The sequence below is a fragment of the Denticeps clupeoides genome, unplaced genomic scaffold (assembly GCF_900700375.1).
Source record: "Denticeps clupeoides unplaced genomic scaffold, fDenClu1.1, whole genome shotgun sequence".
Lineage (NCBI taxonomy): Eukaryota > Metazoa > Chordata > Actinopteri > Clupeiformes > Denticipitidae > Denticeps > Denticeps clupeoides.
In genome coordinates this window covers 63,101-80,691 of record NW_021629717.1, presented here as the reverse complement: position 1 = coordinate 80,691, position 17,591 = coordinate 63,101, and the positions used below count along the sequence as shown (strand labels likewise).

The 17,591-nt window shown below is 45.3% G+C and overlaps 1 protein-coding gene across 5 annotated transcripts in view; it reads left to right on the top strand.

Moving 5' to 3' along the window:
- The window catches only part of LOC114772548 (centrosome-associated protein 350-like), a 38,518-nt gene extending 21,019 nt beyond the window's left edge, over window positions 1-17,499 (top strand). For 3 of the 5 annotated variants that reach the window (XM_028965419.1, XM_028965421.1, XM_028965418.1), the window contains exons 15-39: window positions 911-996; window positions 1,081-1,237; window positions 3,248-3,453; window positions 3,659-3,822; window positions 4,059-4,169; window positions 4,559-4,657; window positions 4,850-4,971; window positions 5,084-5,229; window positions 5,316-5,518; window positions 6,027-6,244; window positions 7,567-7,654; window positions 7,758-7,904; window positions 8,037-8,194; window positions 10,146-10,268; window positions 11,377-11,570; window positions 11,762-11,937; window positions 12,133-12,262; window positions 12,479-12,639; window positions 12,720-12,856; window positions 13,289-13,374; window positions 13,451-15,201; window positions 15,419-15,877; window positions 15,945-16,091; window positions 16,167-16,289; window positions 16,396-17,499. In XM_028965419.1, coding sequence (XP_028821252.1) covers window positions 911-996; window positions 1,081-1,237; window positions 3,248-3,453; window positions 3,659-3,822; window positions 4,059-4,169; window positions 4,559-4,657; window positions 4,850-4,971; window positions 5,084-5,229; window positions 5,316-5,518; window positions 6,027-6,244; window positions 7,567-7,654; window positions 7,758-7,904; window positions 8,037-8,194; window positions 10,146-10,268; window positions 11,377-11,570; window positions 11,762-11,937; window positions 12,133-12,262; window positions 12,479-12,639; window positions 12,720-12,856; window positions 13,289-13,374; window positions 13,451-15,201; window positions 15,419-15,877; window positions 15,945-16,091; window positions 16,167-16,289; window positions 16,396-16,563 — 5,560 coding nt within the window. In that variant the 3' untranslated portion in view covers window positions 16,564-17,499. The remainder of the gene's footprint in view (window positions 1-910; window positions 997-1,080; window positions 1,238-3,247; window positions 3,454-3,658; window positions 3,823-4,058; window positions 4,170-4,558; window positions 4,658-4,849; window positions 4,972-5,083; window positions 5,230-5,315; window positions 5,519-6,026; window positions 6,245-7,566; window positions 7,655-7,757; window positions 7,905-8,036; window positions 8,195-10,145; window positions 10,269-11,376; window positions 11,571-11,761; window positions 11,938-12,132; window positions 12,263-12,478; window positions 12,640-12,719; window positions 12,857-13,288; window positions 13,375-13,450; window positions 15,202-15,418; window positions 15,878-15,944; window positions 16,092-16,166; window positions 16,290-16,395) is intronic. The other 2 variants (XM_028965420.1, XM_028965422.1) reach the window with 2 other exon arrangements.
- Window positions 17,500-17,591: the final 92 nt, after the last annotated feature.

Sequence of the window (17,591 nt, the reverse complement as noted above, 5' to 3'; positions counted from 1 at the left end):
AGATCCCTGAAGCTGTAGTTGTTACGGTGGTGGTGGATGTGGTGACCCTCTGGTTTGTTTCAAGTCCTTGTAAAGCAGTTGTCAGGAACCAGGATTTATTTGCTGGTCTCTTCACTGGGGTCTGCCAGTAGTCTGGGTGCTTCAGTCTGTATCTCAGAGAGAAGAAACAGAAGCAGCGGCAGATGGTGGCATCGTACTGATACTGAAATATGTGGTTATAGTGGTATGTTGGTGCTACAGTGACCCGGTACCCTAACTAGGACAGCCTAACTAGGGTGATTTTAACTTTGTCTGTGTCTAACAGGGGGACTCTGTGATAAACTGGACTTTATAATTGACACTGCGTCAAAGTGAAGTGAAATTAGTGTCTAGGACTTTAACAAAAAGCCAGAGAAAACAGATTTTGAGATTGGATTTAAACACTGAGACTGTGTCTGAGTCCCGGACACTGACAGGCAAGCTGTTCCACAACTGCGGAGCTCTTTAGGAGAAGGAGCTCTATAGGAGAAACCAGTGTTTATCTCATTATTAGCCACTCCCTCTTCTGTATTATTGATTTATAGGCTAATGCACAAGCAATGGTATTGCACTGAGCAGTGCACACAACAAAATGTGTCCTCTGCTTTTAACAGTGGGCAGCTCACCAAGGGTGTGAGGTGCTCCGTGGCACCTCATTGGCACCTTGGTGCTCAGGATTCAATCTGGCAGCCTTCCGATTACAGGTCCGCTTCCTTACCCGCTAGGCCGCTACTGCCCCGAAGTGAGAGACCCCTGGAAGGATTTGAGCGTCAGTCTGTTTCATTGGTGTTGTCAGTCAGAGATAGATTTTTTTCTTATGAAGTAATGTGCTCTGTATGATAACCATTTGCAGAGAGAAATGTACTTGATTTATGATGTTCCCTTTAATCAGTTCCAGTGCTGTGAATGGTGTGAGATCAGCTCACTCCTCACCAGCTTCCTCTCCCCCCTCCGGAGTCAGTTCCTTGCTCAGCAAAGGTCAGATTCCTGACTCCCTGGTTACATAATTTGTCACACTATAAATTATACTTTGAATTATTACGTCAAATTTACATTTTTTAGGTACAGAGAGGAGTGAGTGCAGTGTATTGGAGGGCCTAAGTGTCCTGTCTGCCCAGTCTGTGGACTCCAGAAGGGCAAACAGCCAGAGAAGCTCCAGTCACAGTACACTGAAGAGCACTGGCACAGGTGACACAGCAGCCGGGGCGTCAGTACACAGGTGAGCAGCTGAAGAACACATGCACCTTTCAAACATCTAGCATGCGCTCTGTATCTCACTATGGGATTTGCCCGAACATGTCCATCACAGCTGAAAACTTTCCACTATTCACGTATTGTTTTTTACTACTGTGAGTGTATAGCAGTGTCATCCCCAAAAGAAACAATGTCCTCATTGGACATGATGTCACTGGTGCTTCTAACATGTATGAGGTAATATTGTAGTGAGCTTGTCACAAGTTATCAGAGAACTGGGTTTACATTGAGTAACCAAAACTTTTACCAAAAATCATTCAAGATTTTAAGAGCTGGTGGTTTTTCAAGCCACCATTTATTGCAGGGGTTGGGAACCTTTTTGGCTGAGAGAGCCATGAATGCCACATATTATAAAATGTAATCCTGTGAGAACATACAATGTTTAATGTAAATGTGTGCATTTTATTTAAGACCAACACTTTTAAAGTACAATAAGTACAATGGTACTTTTATTCGTTTGATGACTTTTCGGATAAAGACAAGATAGTCAAGAAGTTCATTGGTAACATCAAGCATGAATGTTAACCATCATATTCAATTAGCTAGCTGAGGACTTGTTTAAAACATTTTTTTTTTTTGTAAAACATTTGCCTGCAATCAAAAGAGCCACATCTGGCTCGTGAGCCATAGGTTCCTGACCCCTGATCTACTGGCTCCACTGGTTCAGCAACAACCACCAGTAACATTTACAGATTGGGAAGGGATCGCAGTCTGGATTCATCTGGCAAAACACCTCCTACATAGCCTGTGATGGCCCATGGACAAATGATTTGTTTTGTGCTTTGAATACAGTATAGTAAAGATTAGAAATACATTGAAGGGCCCATGTTTTTTGCTTCTATATCGGTTTTAGTGGTCCCCTAATAATTTGTCCGTAAAGTCAGCCTTGGTGCAGAATTACTGCTACTTTTAGCCAGTGCCACAATGACTTTTCCCCAGGACGCGCCGTTCTGTGTGTGTAGCTTTAAATGCTAATGAGGAGAAGAGAGGCGGGATGAGGAGGAGAGCAGGCATTCACAGAAATGACGTTAACTCTTATTGTTTGGCGTTTTTTCCAGAAAAAATGACCACAGGACGATTGTTAAATAATCTCACAAAGGGACATTTTTACCTTTTAATAGCTGTTAAAAATTCGGAAAGGATTCCGCAGACATAACTGACATTGTCGTTTAGACGGGCCACTTGTTGTCCAGCACTAGCTCTATTGTTCTCCACACAGGGTGGTTCAGTTTTCAGGAAGTGAGTGTGGTGCCGTTGGAGAAAATTTGAGCCCTCCATGTGGCATTTCATATGCGTGACACACTTTTCCCATACCACACTAGGACTAAATAAAAATCTTTTTTTTAAATAGAAAAAGCTAATTAAAATTGTAAAATAAATACAAATAACTTAGGCTCTATTAGTTAGTGCAAATATACATTTTTTCTGAGCATGCTCCAGTAACATTGTACTGTAAGTTTAAGACATTTGGGGGTCATTTGTTGTGCTACTCACTTTGATAGCGACATATTTGAAGCACTTCTTGCAAACAAACTTGTCCACAACTTTTAGTTTTCACCATTGATATCTGAAATATTTGCAGGCAGTTCTCTTGCTTTTTACTTTTTCTAGCAAACTTGGTGCTGCAGAATTAATAATTGTGTAAACATTGGGTCCTCCAGGTAGCCAGGGGGACTGTCTGTTCACTGCAATACCTGTTGAAAATGGATGTAAACTGTCACGATTTCCCTGAACTGGCAGATGCAAAACTGGAATTTAAATATTGATACTAGTGCTAATTGATATCGAAATTGATACTAAATTGTATTATGGATTTAGTATCTGTTCTGCATGTCTTCTTCCCTCAGGTTCTCCCATTAGGGGTCACCACAGGGGACAACCAGTCTGGTTGTCTGCAGAATTGACCTGGCAAATGTTTTATGTTTGCACATTATTAATAATTATTATTTTAATATCTCCTACATGTTTTTTCTAGCACTATTGGGGGAGACAGAAAGACCTCTCCCAGAAGCCCTGCTCATTTTGATGGATCTCCCCCTCAGTCTGTTTCTCCCAAAGTTTTGGACAGTGGAGCCACACCAGTCTCACCGGGTAGCCTACATGTCACTTCCACTGGCTCTAGAAGAAAGACCTCACCTCATCCTATTAGTCCCACCCCCAGATTAGGACCTAAGTCTGCAGGTGGGGTTTATCTTGCTGCACACCTCTCTTTAGTGCATTATGAGTTGTTCTACATGTCTTCTTTTTAGTTGATTTGAACCTAGAATCAGTATCTGTGTTGTGAAGAGTGTATGAATACCTTAAATGTGCAATATGTGCTGAAATGTTTAACTGTTGTATTCTGTTAAAACCACAATGATTTGAGTCTGTGCTGGTTGTCTCTCAGGAGACCTGCAGTATGGTCCAGGCGTGCTGCAGCAACGCATGCAGGTGTCACTGAGCTTTCTAGACGCGTTGGAGGTGTCAATGCATCAGCTGGATGATGTGGAGCGTGTGCGTGGCGTCTCTCTGGCACAGCAGGAGAGCGTGTCTCTTGCCAGCCTGCTCAAGGTGGCCAGTTCAAATCAGTACATTCATGGCTTGTCCTGCTTTACCAAAAATATTTTCTTCAAGGATAGAGTCGACATCACTACTGTCAGAAATGACAAAAAACCATGTAGTCCCGGTGTCTAAATGCCACCTAGCTAGTACCATTGGTTTTATAGGAGCCCAGACAGTCCTCACTGTCAGATTTCTTCTCAATTTCTTCCTTTTATTTGTATGTTTGACTTATTCTCTTTCTTCAGGCCCAGCAGCAGAGACACGAGCGTGACCTGCATCTTCTGAAGGTGAAGGCTGAGCAGGAAGCCTTGGAAGCTTCCAGGCAGCTGGAGGAAACCAGACAAGCTGCAGCACGGGTACATTCAGCTGGAAGACAAAACGTGAACATCCAGTTTTATAGAACTTTTCTTGCTATTTGCACTTGTTTAAACAGATATGTGCAGTGACAGGTTAGGAATCAGCAGATGAATTTCATCCTGCACTTCAGGAACTGCAGCACAACACTCACAGCGCATCAGCAATATTGAACATTTAAACAGGTTTATGATTCTACATTAAAAAATCATAAACATTTAAATTCATTTAAAAACATTTCATTTACTTAAAGGCTGAGAATGAGAGCGAAAAAGCGTAAACTTTGTAGTCAATTTTGTCAGTAATTACACTAGACATGAACATGTGTGTGGAACATAAAATGATGTAAACTGTGAAGATGTTTATTATTTAACGTGTGGTGTCCTCACAGCAGGGAATTGTGGGCGGCTTGCAAGATATCAGTAAGAAGTTTAGCCACCAGATGGAGCCTGTCCCCTACACTGACAAGGATGCACGCCACATTAAAGAGGTAACTAGTTATTAAACTTTACTGCCGTTTTACACTGCATTCCTAAAATTGGCCCAGTGCACCAGCACTAGCTCCAGCTGCTCTTAAGAGCTTCTGATGAAACAAGGTGAACAATTCAATAGGGCCGTGTCAAAAACTATTTTAGCAGTCCTGCCTTTTGAATATGTGGTTATTTACTGTGCATGTCCGCAGATGACAGAGTTGGCTTGCTCACAAATATCAAGTATTCCAGCACCTTCCAGAACTAACAGAACAGAAGCTGAACTGCCATCTCCACCCCAAGACAGCAACTCTAACTCCCTGCCTACCATCAGGTAGAACTTCACTGAACGTTTTCACAATTCATGCAGTGTCAGGGTTATTTAATAGACATTTTGCTGCGAAACCAGAGGTTTAGGCTTTTTTCGTATGGTTTTCTGTACACAGTGGCGGAGGAAGTGCTCACCTGAACGCCTCCCTGCCAAGGGAGAAGATTTCAGCCATGAGGAAGAGTGCTAGCGGCAGCCCAGAAGATACTGTTGCAGATAAGTCCATTCCTAGTGATGCTCTGCACTCACTTCCAGATGAGAAAGGTAATATGATTGGTTCTTGGGGTTATATATACTGACTGCCGAAAACAAGCTTCTGTCCTCATCATTTCACCCTACCTACCACCCAGCAGACAGCATGTCTGCAGTCACAGAGTACTCACTGAAGTTTGATGAGTCCATGACTGAGGATGAAATTGAGGAGCGCTCCTTCCGCTCCCTATTGCCTTCAGAGTCACACCGCCGGTGTTCTCTGGAAAAGAAACAAGCACCCCATGAAGAGTCTGATGAGGAAATGAGCCCCGAGCAGTCAGTTCCCCAGGACATGCCCAAGGTAATGGCTACACCCCATTCTGTCTGTCAAGCTCAGGTACATGTCTGTGTGCAATACGTCATCTGCACTTTCCTTTAGCCACTGTCTCCTATAGTGCGTATTCTAGGTCTGTACAAAGCAACTGAAATATAGAACAATACCAAAACTATTCAAGCTTAGATATGAAAACCCCACAAGTGTAGGATTTAAAAATCACAAGGTAGATTTATCTTTGAGACACAATTTGAGTTAAGAAATAAAATTGACATGGTGTGTATAGGTGATTACAGCATTGCCCAAACATGGAGATATATTTTGCAGCTTTTTAGCTTTCAATCAACCTGATTCCTTGAGACCCCCAAAATACCCCTTGAATATGCATATTTTTGGATTCTTAATTGACAGTCTGATGTATTAGGTGATCGGGTTTGGCGCAGGAACAATTGCATGTAGTCACAGAATGCGAAAGATATTTTGGCAATATTACCATGAAGTGTCATGTGCATGTACTCACTCCATACCCTGTCAGTCTCACTGTCTCTCTCAGAGGCAGCAACAGCAGGAGGGCAGTGGGCCCTTCTCTGGTGGACAGAACAGCTTCTCAGAGTTCACCATGGCGATGGTGCGACAGTACATGCAGGAGGAAGAGGTGCGGGCACAGCATCAGAGCTCCTTGCTGAAGCTCAGAGAGAGAGCACTGAGAGAGAAGACCAGGGCTGAGCTCGCCTGGCTGGAGCACCAGAAGAGGCAGGCCACTCATAAATCGACCTATCCACCCACCCACCCCACTCGTCCGTCCACCCACCCCTCGTCCGTCACCCACCCACCCACCCCACTCGTCCATCCACCCACCCACCCACCCCACTCGTCCGTCCGTCCATCCACCCACCCACCCACCCCACTCGTCCGTCCGTCCAAACACCCACCCACCCCACTCGTCCGTCCGTCCATCCACCCACCCACTCCACTCGTCTGTCCGTCCATGCACCCACCCACTCCACTCGTCTGTCCGTCCATGCACCCACCCACCCCACTCGTCCATCCATGCACCCACCCACCCCACTCGTCCATCCATGCACCCACCCATCCATCCATCCATGCACCCACTCATCCATCCATCCATGCACCCACTCATCCATCCATCCATCCATGCACCCACTCATCCATCCATCCATCCATGCACCCACTCATCCATCCATCCATCCATGCACCCACTCATCCATCCATCCATCCATGCACCCACTCATCCATCCATCCATCCATGCACCCACTCATCCATCCATCCATCCATGCACCCACTCATCCATCCATCCATGCACCCACTCATCCATCCATCCATCCATGCACCCACTCATCCATCCATCCATCCATGCACCCCACTCATCCATCCATCCATCCATGCACCCACTCATCCATCCATCCATCCATGCACCCACTCATCCATCCATCCATCCATCCATGCACCCACTCATCCATCCATCCATCCATGCACCCACTCATCCATCCATCCATCCATGCACCCACTCATCCATCCATCCATGCACCCACTCATCCATCCATCCACGCACCCACTCATCCATCCATCCATCCATGCATGCACCCACTCATCCATCCATCCATCCATGCATGCACCCACTCATCCATCCATCCATCCATGCATGCACCCACTCATCCATCCATCCATCCATGCATGCACCCACTCATCCATCCATCCATCCATGCATGCACCCACTCATCCATCCATCCATCCATGCATGCATGCATGCACCCATCATCATCCATCCATGCATGCACCCACTCATCCATCCATCCATCCATGCATGCACCCACTCATCCATCCATCCATCCATGCATGCACCCACTCATCCATCCATCCATCCATGCATGCACCCACTCATCCATCCATCCATGCATCCATCCATCCACCCACTCATCCATGCATCCATCCATGCATCCATCCATCCACCCACTCATCCATCCAGCCATCCATCCATGCACCCACTCATCCATCCATCCATCCATCCATGCACCAACTCATCCACTCACTCCACTGTCCTGTTTCCCTGTAGGCAACTCCGTGATAAAGGAGAAGATGACAAGATGCCACCCCTTCGGAAGAAGCAGCGGGGATTACTACTAAAGCTGCAGCAGGAGCAGGTAACATTGCAACATGAGAGGGATTATGAGACTCTGTTCTTTATATCTGTACACAGTTGTGCATGTAACCAGGTAATTAATGGTGCCTGTGTTCTGGCTATAGGCTGAGATCAAGCGTCTGCAGGAGGCTCACAGGGCAGCACGCAGAGAGAGGCAGTTGCTGCTTAAGCAGCAAAAAGAGATTGAGAGGATGCGCCACTCTACTCTCAAACTGAAAGAGAAACTGAAGAGTGCTGGTGACCACCACCTGGTAAGTTCATACCAACCAATACCAGCCCAGCAGCATCTAAGCAATCATCTTAGATAAAGAAAGGAAGTAAAACGTTTGACATGAATTATGTAAAAAGTTCACATGCATTGTGACCTTTGACTTTTGCTGCAGGAGTCACCTGTTTCTGAAGCAGCGGATGTGACCGTTCCGCCTAGCGTAACAGTGACTGATGCAGACTCCCGTAGTCCCTCGCCAGTCTCAATGTCGGGCAGCGAGACAAGCAGCATCATGGAAAAGCTTCGCAAAATGCGCAGCCAGATGGATGAAAAGTAAGCACCCCGTATTTAGACCCTTCTGTTCTTGTCTGTTTTCTTCATCCAGTACAAACTCATAAACAACATTCTAAACCCCTCCCTGCCTCACATTAATTACATATTAATCATTTGTCTTGGAAATGTGGGACCTAACCTAAGAAGCACAAAAATAGTTGATTTATTATGGTCAGCAATTAGAATGTATATACAGGATTCACATGTACATTCAAATTATTAACATGTACTAAATAATTAGAATTGCCGTGAAGTCCGTTTGAAGTGTCGCAGCATGGCCTTAACCCCCTTCTGTTCTCGGTGTGACCGCCAGCATGCTCCATGTAGACTGCACTCCATGGACCTGGTTTATTTAGCACCATGCTTGTGGTGGGCTCAGAGGAATGAATAAGTCTTTTGCATAGATATGGCTGCACAATTATGGCCAAAATTATAATTGTGACTATTTTTATCAATATTGTAATCAATAAAAGCAGGTCATAGATTTGTTAAGAGTTATAGACAATGAAGTCCAGTATATGCTGATGTCAGAACAGAATCTGTGCCTTTCCTATGTGGTGGGGGTGGGAAGACGGATGAAGAATGACGTTGATTGGGGATTTTCTGGCGGAGACATAAAGATTTTTGTTAAAAAGTAGTGCTGGTAGTAACTGCGGCTGCCTGATCTGCTGCGCTCGTGACACATTTTTGCACAACCAATCAAAATCAAAGTTTTCTTTTTGCGACTTCAAAACACACACACACGAAGCGGGAATGGAGGAAAAGCTGTCCAGTGATCTACAACACAACATTTAGAAAGTTTCGAAAAACTTTTGGTCTGAAAGCAGCTTTAAATTTTCTCCAATGAGCAGAAAAACTAAACATTTACATTTTTACGGCATTTATCAGGCGCCCTTACAATCAGTAGTAACAGGCACGGTCCCCCCCTGGAGACACTGAGGGACACTCGTTCGGGGACATAATGGTAGTAATGATATTCTGGCTCCTTAGACAAGTGTGTTCCACACTAGGCTACTACCATCATTGCCTGAGGTTGCCACCTTCCAAAGTGTGAAGGCCCCGTGTAAGAGGGCTTCAAAGCAGGCTCAGATATTCAGATGGGTGGCAAGTGTAGAAGCCTCCCGCCCATAGAAGACAGGGGACATTTGCTCACACGTCAGTGTGTCATTTTTAGTGCACAATTCTCAGTCTGCAGCAAGGGGTTCAGAGACACATCTTGTGGTTTCAGTCAGAGCTGTGTATTTATATTTCATAACAGGAAGCAGAAAGTCAGTCTAACTTACTAACTTAATAATAATTCATTATGGCTCAGTCAGCACTACAACTTTTGAATCAGTTCACATATGCGGTTTCTTAACGTGTTTGATTTCATTCCTGGAAATATCCCATTCTGGAAGCAGAATTGGGCCTGTGGTGGCCTAGCGGTTGAGGAAGCGGCCCCGTAATCGGAAGGTTGTGGGTTCGAATCCTGAACCGCCTTGATGAAGGTCCCGTCCCCACACACTGCTCCCCGGGTGCCTGTCATGGTGCCCACTGCTCACCAAGGGTGATGGTTAAATACAGAGGACACATTTCACCGTGTGCTGTGCTGTGCATTTAAAATGACTAAAACAATCAGAGTCTTTATCCTCTCTGTCTTTTAAATAAAGTGCCATCCTTCTAATATAGCTGACGTTTATTATTCATCTTTTTTTTGTGAATATGTATTTTGGCACCAGTTTAAGGTTCAGGTTACAATTTTATTTAGAATAAAATGAACTCTAAACCACACGCTTACACATGGCTGCTGCAATTTCCACTATGACAAGGACAGAAACAGGATTAGAACATTGACCTTGATGAACATGCTTTTTTACTTCTTCTCTGTCTCTCTCCCTCCTTCTGTTTCTCTTATTCGTCTTCATTCTCTCTCTCTTTTACTACTTTATGTTTTCTTTTTTGTTTGTTACAGACACTGTTCACCTGTCCACTGTTTCTTCTCTGTCTTTACTGCCCACCACTGGGCTTCTCTCTGTGTCTGTTTCCCCAAACTCCACCCGAAATTCCAGCTGTTTATCTACCAGCAGCTTGTCAGGTACAGTGTCCTAGTCCCATGGAGCATGCTCTTCTTGGTCCATCACTACGGTTTGGAGGTGTTGCCCAGATAGCCGCAGGGCCAGTACTTGGGCAGTTGTCCGCGCTATCATGTTCAGATGAGACGCGTCTTTTGGCTGGCAGACTTGTGGCATGTTCTCGGACCAGATTTGGCTTTACAGTGTCGCTCCAAAGGTGGCCTAATATTTCATTGTTAACTGGTCCATGGTAATGGAAAGGTAATTAACCTCAGGTTAGAGTGGTCATTATTTTAATCTCTGCCGGAAGGCCAAAGGTCACTCTCATGTGAAAAGGGCAGTTTAACTGTGATATTTGTCTGTATGTGGTGTTTGTTTCAGATCCTGAGCTCCATTTAAACTTTGCCACATTGGGTCACAGGATAGAATCTGTTACTTGGCTGTGATTAATCATTTGGAGCAGTTCATCTAGTTAATGACTGCAGTATATCTTGGAAGGACTTTTTATTAAATCACGGTTTCTTGTGATTGATAATGAATATATATTGCAGGTGCTTTCTGTTTTAAATGCACACTCCTTTTTCTGACTCCATTGAGTAAATGCAGTTTAAAACTTCCTCTTAATGTCAGGTTTTGAAAGGGTGAGCATATTTTCTGCGTGGACTGACCAGAAGTTTAAACCCTACAGAGCATAGTTGCTGATATACAGTATGAACTTAAGACAGACCCATTTACTTAATATCCAGTCAGAGAGCATCAGTGGATACCACAAACAGACAGATAAATACTTCCATAATCTCAGGTGAAATAATCTCTTCAAATATGCTCAAGGTGCTTCTCCCTCTGCATGACCCCACTTATCCTTGTGCACTTGGGTTCCATTGTGAGCAGGACTGACTGGGAAATCAACTTATCCACAATGGAATCACACTTCAGTCCTCAACCATGTGTGTTGATCTGATGAAGGATGCATGGTCTTGGTGTCTGAGTGTGTGTATAGATGAAATGTTTGGTTCAGGTTTGAGGGGTTTGCCTGCTTGTGTGTTGGGTGATCATTTTGCTTGCCTCACAGCTTCTGTACCTCTTTTGTTCTTCCGCACGTCTCTCAATGTCTCTCTCGGTGGACCCCAGGTTCCTGACCAAGCGGGAGCAGCAGTTAATGCAGCGCAGGTACCATGCTGAGGAGCTGCTGCAGTGGAAGCAGCGCCTGGATGCTGAGGAGCTGGAGGTGCGGCAGATGGAGAAGGAGGCAGTTGCAGCCTGGGACCGAGAGAAGACCATCACCACTGCTAATGAGGCTTCTGACCCGGTCCTGGTACAAAGAGGTGAATAGCTGCCGCCCTCCATCAGAACACCATTATAAGGGTCCTGTGCAGAGACTGCAGGGCTGAGCTCAGCACCACACCTACCCATTACAGTCAGTCATCAAAGATGAGAATCTGGACATGTTTCAGGCATCGTGACCCTCTGTCTGTCTGCGTTTGAACCTCAGATGAACTTATTTGTGCCCACACAGAATCTGGCGGTGAAGATGTGGGTTCAGTAGCGCTGTCCATGTCCAGTGTGACCTCTGACCTCTCAGTGCCGGAGCGGCTGGTAAGCGCTTCAGCTGAGACCCCAGCCAAGCACCGCGCTAGCCAGCATCCAGATCCAGCCTCCCTCGTGCAGGATCAGCGCTCTGACAGCAGACCGGTGAGCTGCTTCACAGGAATCTTGTGATCACACTTGGCTTTGCTTTGATTCATCATGTGACTTGAATCCTTCCCATTCAATTAGAAAGAGAAATCTTTTTTTTCCTTTGTACCATGAGTTAAAATTAAGAGCTGGTGAATTGTCATCACCTCTGAGGCCCATATTGTGTGTGTGTGTGTGTGTGTGTGTGTGTAGCCTTCCTCAGCCAGAGCAAGCCTCAGCACTTCCAGACAGCTGGATAGCAGCCGAAGAAGCAGCAGTGGTGAATCCACCGCTGCAGGCAGGATGCACTTCCACACAGACCCTGCTTCAACCACACAGTCTGGTGAGAGAACAATCCTTTTTTTGTCCTTGAGGTGTTGAGAAGGTGACTGTGCCAGCAGAATTTGATGCTGAATGTGACTCTTGCCATTGTATCTGTGCGAGGCGCTTGTTCACATTACCATGCCCTCGTCCTGTGTTCAGTTGATGAATTTTCATTGTTATTCTATGGATGCAGAGATGAAGTGTCCTGAGATTTTGTCCTGATCCTGTATCTCAGAGCCAACATCAGATCAGAGCGATATTGAGAGCCGTATTCGAGCCCTTAAGGAGGAGCTGCGCAAGCGGAAGTCTGTGGTCTACCAATTGAAGAAGGAGCAAAAGAAGCGTCAGAAGGAGAGACTGAAGGCCCAGGAGGCCAGCCTGCTCAAACAGCTGGAGGTTGATCTGTTAAAAAAATCTCCCATGATGCCCTTACATTGTTCGAATTGAGTCTGAAATGTATCTTTCCTCCATTTCAGTCATACAATAACTTCATTCAGAAGACAAAGGCTGAGTTGAGCAAAGATCCAGACAACACAGAAGGGAATAAACCTCAAATTAAAACTCCTACTTCAGCATCAGAGAAGTCTAAAATCCAAACAGCACCTTCTCAGAGGTCAGTCCTCATGGGTTTTTATGGTTTTAATTTGTGAATGTGTAATATGTATCGTCCTACAACTGTTAATAGATATAGGTGCAAAGTGACATAATGAGTTTAAGAAAACATCAAATACATTTCACAAATTTACGATCATGTACCAGTATGGCACTGTGCAAGATGAGCGCACATTACACAAAAAGTCAGTCAATGTTTGATTGAATTGCTAGGTGTCAATCATCCTGATGTCATTTGACCACAGGGACCTCTACTGCACATTTATATTTCTGCTTTTTATAAACCATCGGGACAGACCCACACTAATTTCTCACTCATGTTTGGGTTTGCTCTGAATTGAAGAAAAATGATGAGATAAATACTTTTCTAGTCATAGTCTGGTCCATTGCAGGTTATTACAGTTATCACAGATGTTTTCTCTTACCTCCTTAGACCTGAGAGCAATTCCTGGACTCCTGGAAGAACTGCAGAGTTAGACAAACATGAGGAAGTCCTTCCAGAGTCGCCAGCAGCAACCAGTATGTCAGATAATGATTATGTTGTCTGATGTTTATTATTTTTTATCCTGAATATGATTCTGATGTTTGTTTGCAGGTGACCACTCAGGATATGGACACAGCTCAATACAGGAAGGGATTTCTTTGGATGAAGACCCACCCACTGTCACCCCCACCCCAGTCTCTGGCAGTCCGGAGCACACCAGTGGTCTGAACAGTCGGATGTCACCCAGGCCAGCAGAGGATATGGAGGCTCCACCCAGTGCGCAGGTTTCACTGATCAGCAGCCATAGGTCAGAGGTCATGGAGGAGTTGGACTGTGGGCAGTCAGATCAGCTCTCTGGCGCTCTGCTGAACCTGGAGGCCATGGCAGAAGCTCGTCTGCAGCCTTCAGAGGTGGAAAACTGTGTAACGCCTGAGAAAGCTGCCCTTGAATCTGATCATTCCGTTGAAACCAGGTCAGATATTCAGAATAATAAAAACATTGAGCCCCTGTCAATGCAAGCTGAAGTTCAAGATGAGCAAATGATGAAGGAAATGATCCCAGAACGTTTATTCCAAGCTGCAGAGTCCGCTGACAAAGAGGTCCAGTCTAAACATGAAACCTCAGCTCAGTCAGCAGAAGCCTACAATGAAGATTTTGAATCCACCATTGGATCAGATGAGATGAAGTTCTCAAAACCCACCTCGCAATATCCTCCAGAGCTACAAGACGAGTCAAGAAACAAGTCTCCATTTTACACCACTGAGGAAGACATTGATGAAGAGTTCAGTGTAAAAACGGAGTCTGTTAATGGCAGTGCTCATTCAAGAGGTCTTTTGGATCTCAGGAGCCCAGAAGGACAGTCTGCAGATGAAGAGGTGGTCTCTCCAGCTCATGTGCTGCTCTCGTCCACAGGAGACGAAATGGGCACTTTTAGCATTGGGGACCGAGTGGTGGTGAGCAATGTCCAGCCAGGTACTCTGAGGTTTAAGGGGAGGACAGACTTTGCCAGTGGGTTCTGGGCGGGTGTGGAGCTTGACAAGCCTGAAGGAAGTAACAATGGTACCTATGATGGAGTTGTGTACTTTAAATGCAAAGACAGACATGGCATATTTGCTCCACCGGACAAGGTTTCTCATCTGTCTGAGAAGATTGAGATTTATGTGGACACCACCGAAGATGAGGATTCTTTCTCTGAAGATCATCCAATGAAGGAGCCCAAGAAAGACCTCCACAAAGAACTTGCTCAAGACCATGATCATCTAAATGAAGAAAAATCTGACACCGGGTTTCTCATGGAGGGGGCAGGCTTGTATAAGCAAAGCGAATTAAATGGAGAGAAGCTGGAACTGCATGGCACCGATGACTACTGCAGAGAGGATAACCATGATCTCAGAAGCAGGGACATTATCCTGGAGATCGAAGATGCTCCTGCTCATAACACTGGGGTCCATATTCCTGACATCAGTGAGTCAGTCTTCAAAAAACATGTTCTGGATGAAACTAAACCATCTGCCATAAATGACCTTCTGGCCAATAATAAGAGGCACACCGTACCTGTTGAGATCTTCACTGATGAGAAGCATGAAGCAGAAGACACCGGTGAGAAAGTCACCCTCAATGCCTTGGCAGAGAACTTGGTCAATAACTTTGTAAAGGATGCTGTGAAGCAATTTCAGGAGATTAAAAAGACAAAAGAAGAAAAGATACTGGCTTCTAATCAGTCCGAGTCTGATATATTCAGCCATGATGAATGGTTCACAGAGAAGAGGCCGATGTCCTCGTTCACTCCAAAGAATGCTTTTCCGTCCTTCTTTGATGAGGACAAAGAGGAGATTTCTTCTCCACAGCATTGCAACAGGGTGGTGAGTAAAAGCTTCCGTCACGTTTCCACCACGGTCCAGCAGGTCCACCGTATTGATGCGTGAGACAATAACTGGTTACACAGTCAGGGACCATTGATTTTTACCTCGTGTTGATAAGGACTTTTGCAATATTACGTGCACAACGCTGCCGCTTTTCTCAGAGACCGCATGACGTCTGTGAATGTTGGTAAAATGGTGGGTGTCTGTCGCCTGGCAGGAGAGTCCAGTGCTGGGAGCCAGCGGCCAGGAGGAGCTTGCAAAGCGTCTAGCTGAGCTGGAGCTCAGCCGGGAGCTGCTGGACGTCCTGGGAGATGAGCAGGACTGGTTTGACGAGGACTTTGGTCTCAGTTCGCGGAAAGAGCAGCAGAAACAGCTGCAGCGGCGTGAAGGGGTCATGGGGGCAGAGGTGGAGCAGGTGAAGATCCCAACCAGGCCGGAGCTACCCCTTCAGCCCAAGTCCACCCCTGAGGAGCAGTCTATGGTGGTACCTCACACGCTTCCTGAGGTGGAGGAACTGGTGCACGCCGCCACCCAGGAGATCTGGGAGACGTGTGGGCTGGCTCAGGGCGTGGCAGCACTGGAAGGACGGTCCAAACCTCAACCATCTGCCTCCTTCCTGGGTGAGGATGCCAGGGGAGAGGACCAGGACAGTCAGTGCCGCCGAAGCTACAAACAGGTGACTTATCAGTCCTATGTCCAGAATTCTTTTTAATCCGTTTTGACTAATGGAACCCTCTTTCTAGGCGGTATTTGACTTATCTTGGGAGGTCATTAAAGACATATTTGCTGAGGATCCAAATGCTGGACAACCCCAATGGGCAAAGCCCCGTTGGGTCAACACGTCCTACGTCCATAGAATGAAATCCCCAGGTGACATTGGCAATGTTCGGGTGAGTAATGTTCACGCTCAGTTTTTTTATTGTAAATGCAGATCCGTCTGGCTAATTCACTTCCTTCTTTTTTAGTCATTTATTACAGCTGAAGTGCTCAAGTTGTACGGGCTGAAGAAGGAGCACAACCAGAAAACTGACTGGCAAAAAATGCTGAAATTTGGCAGGAAGAAGCGAGACAGAGTTGACCATATTTTGGTAAGGAACATCTGAAAGCTGTCGTTGTTGCGTTTATTGCGGTCAGAGCAATACAGCAGTCATGTGCAGGATTTATTAAACTCGTATGATGATGATGCTGCTGTAGGTGCAGGAGCTGCATGAAGAAGAGTCCCAGTGGGTGAACTATGATGAGGATGAGCTGTACGTCAAGATGCAGCTGGCTGATGGCATCTTTGATGCTTTACTGAAGGACACCGTGGACATCCTGTCCCAGATTCAGGAGAAAAGGTTAAACCGATCAGCCTCTTCCTGATGTTCTCAGGATGAAAACCAGCCTACAACCATCTCCACCCACGCTGCCTTCAGTCAAATCCATTCATCGGTTTATGTTGATTACTGGCCTTAAGTTGTGGAGTTTGTGTTCTGTCCAGCCTTCTTTACTGCTGCTTAACTCGGTGGATAGGTGTTTCCAAGGAATATAGTAGTGTAGATAGATTTAATTTAAAAAGCATCTTTATGTGATTGTAGAAAAATAAATTATTTGACAGGAAAAAGAGAGAAGTCCCATCTGAACCAGGCAAATCGAACCTGAAGATAATGGAAGTATATGCCCCCCCACACACAATTCTGTCATGATGGCCTTTTAAACCTGTTTTATTTGAAGTGCCTGCATTAATAGATGCTGTCCGATGGTCTGAACCCCGCTCTTTCCAACCCTGTGTAGGTCTGCATGCCACTGGAACTCTGCCTTATTTTTCTAACCAGATTACAGTCATGAGCAACATCCACCAAAAATGTCATTGGCTTTTTCTATGAGGTAAAGTGGGGAATGACCTCTCATGCGTTGGTTTGGAACTGAGATTCTGTGATGTGGCCAAATCTAAAGTCGGTCCTCGCAGTCACTTTATTAGCGCCGGTGCTGTACGGTTGCTGAACAACTTCTATGCAGCTTTGTTTGGTGGATCATGTCCTGGAAAATAGTTTTTCTTTAATGTACAGTAGCATCCTGAAAGCCGAACCGCTGTTCACATGTCATCAGCAAAGCAACCTTCTCTCTCCAACTTTACATGAAAAAGATGGGAAATGTAAATACAAGTATGGAAGACTTGTACATTGTTTAAAGGCAAGTCTTCGCTCCTATATCATCAATGTTTTGAGAATGTTACATCTGTGCATATGTACATATTATAAATACATTTGTCAATGAAATCTTTTGCAAAAAATGTAAATAAAGGTTCTTTATCTTCTCCTTTTCGCGTATGGCTTTATATGCAGGTTCTGCTGTGGTTTGATCAGTGTGTGTGTGTGTGTGTGTGTACATGTGAGACATGAGCTTTGCTC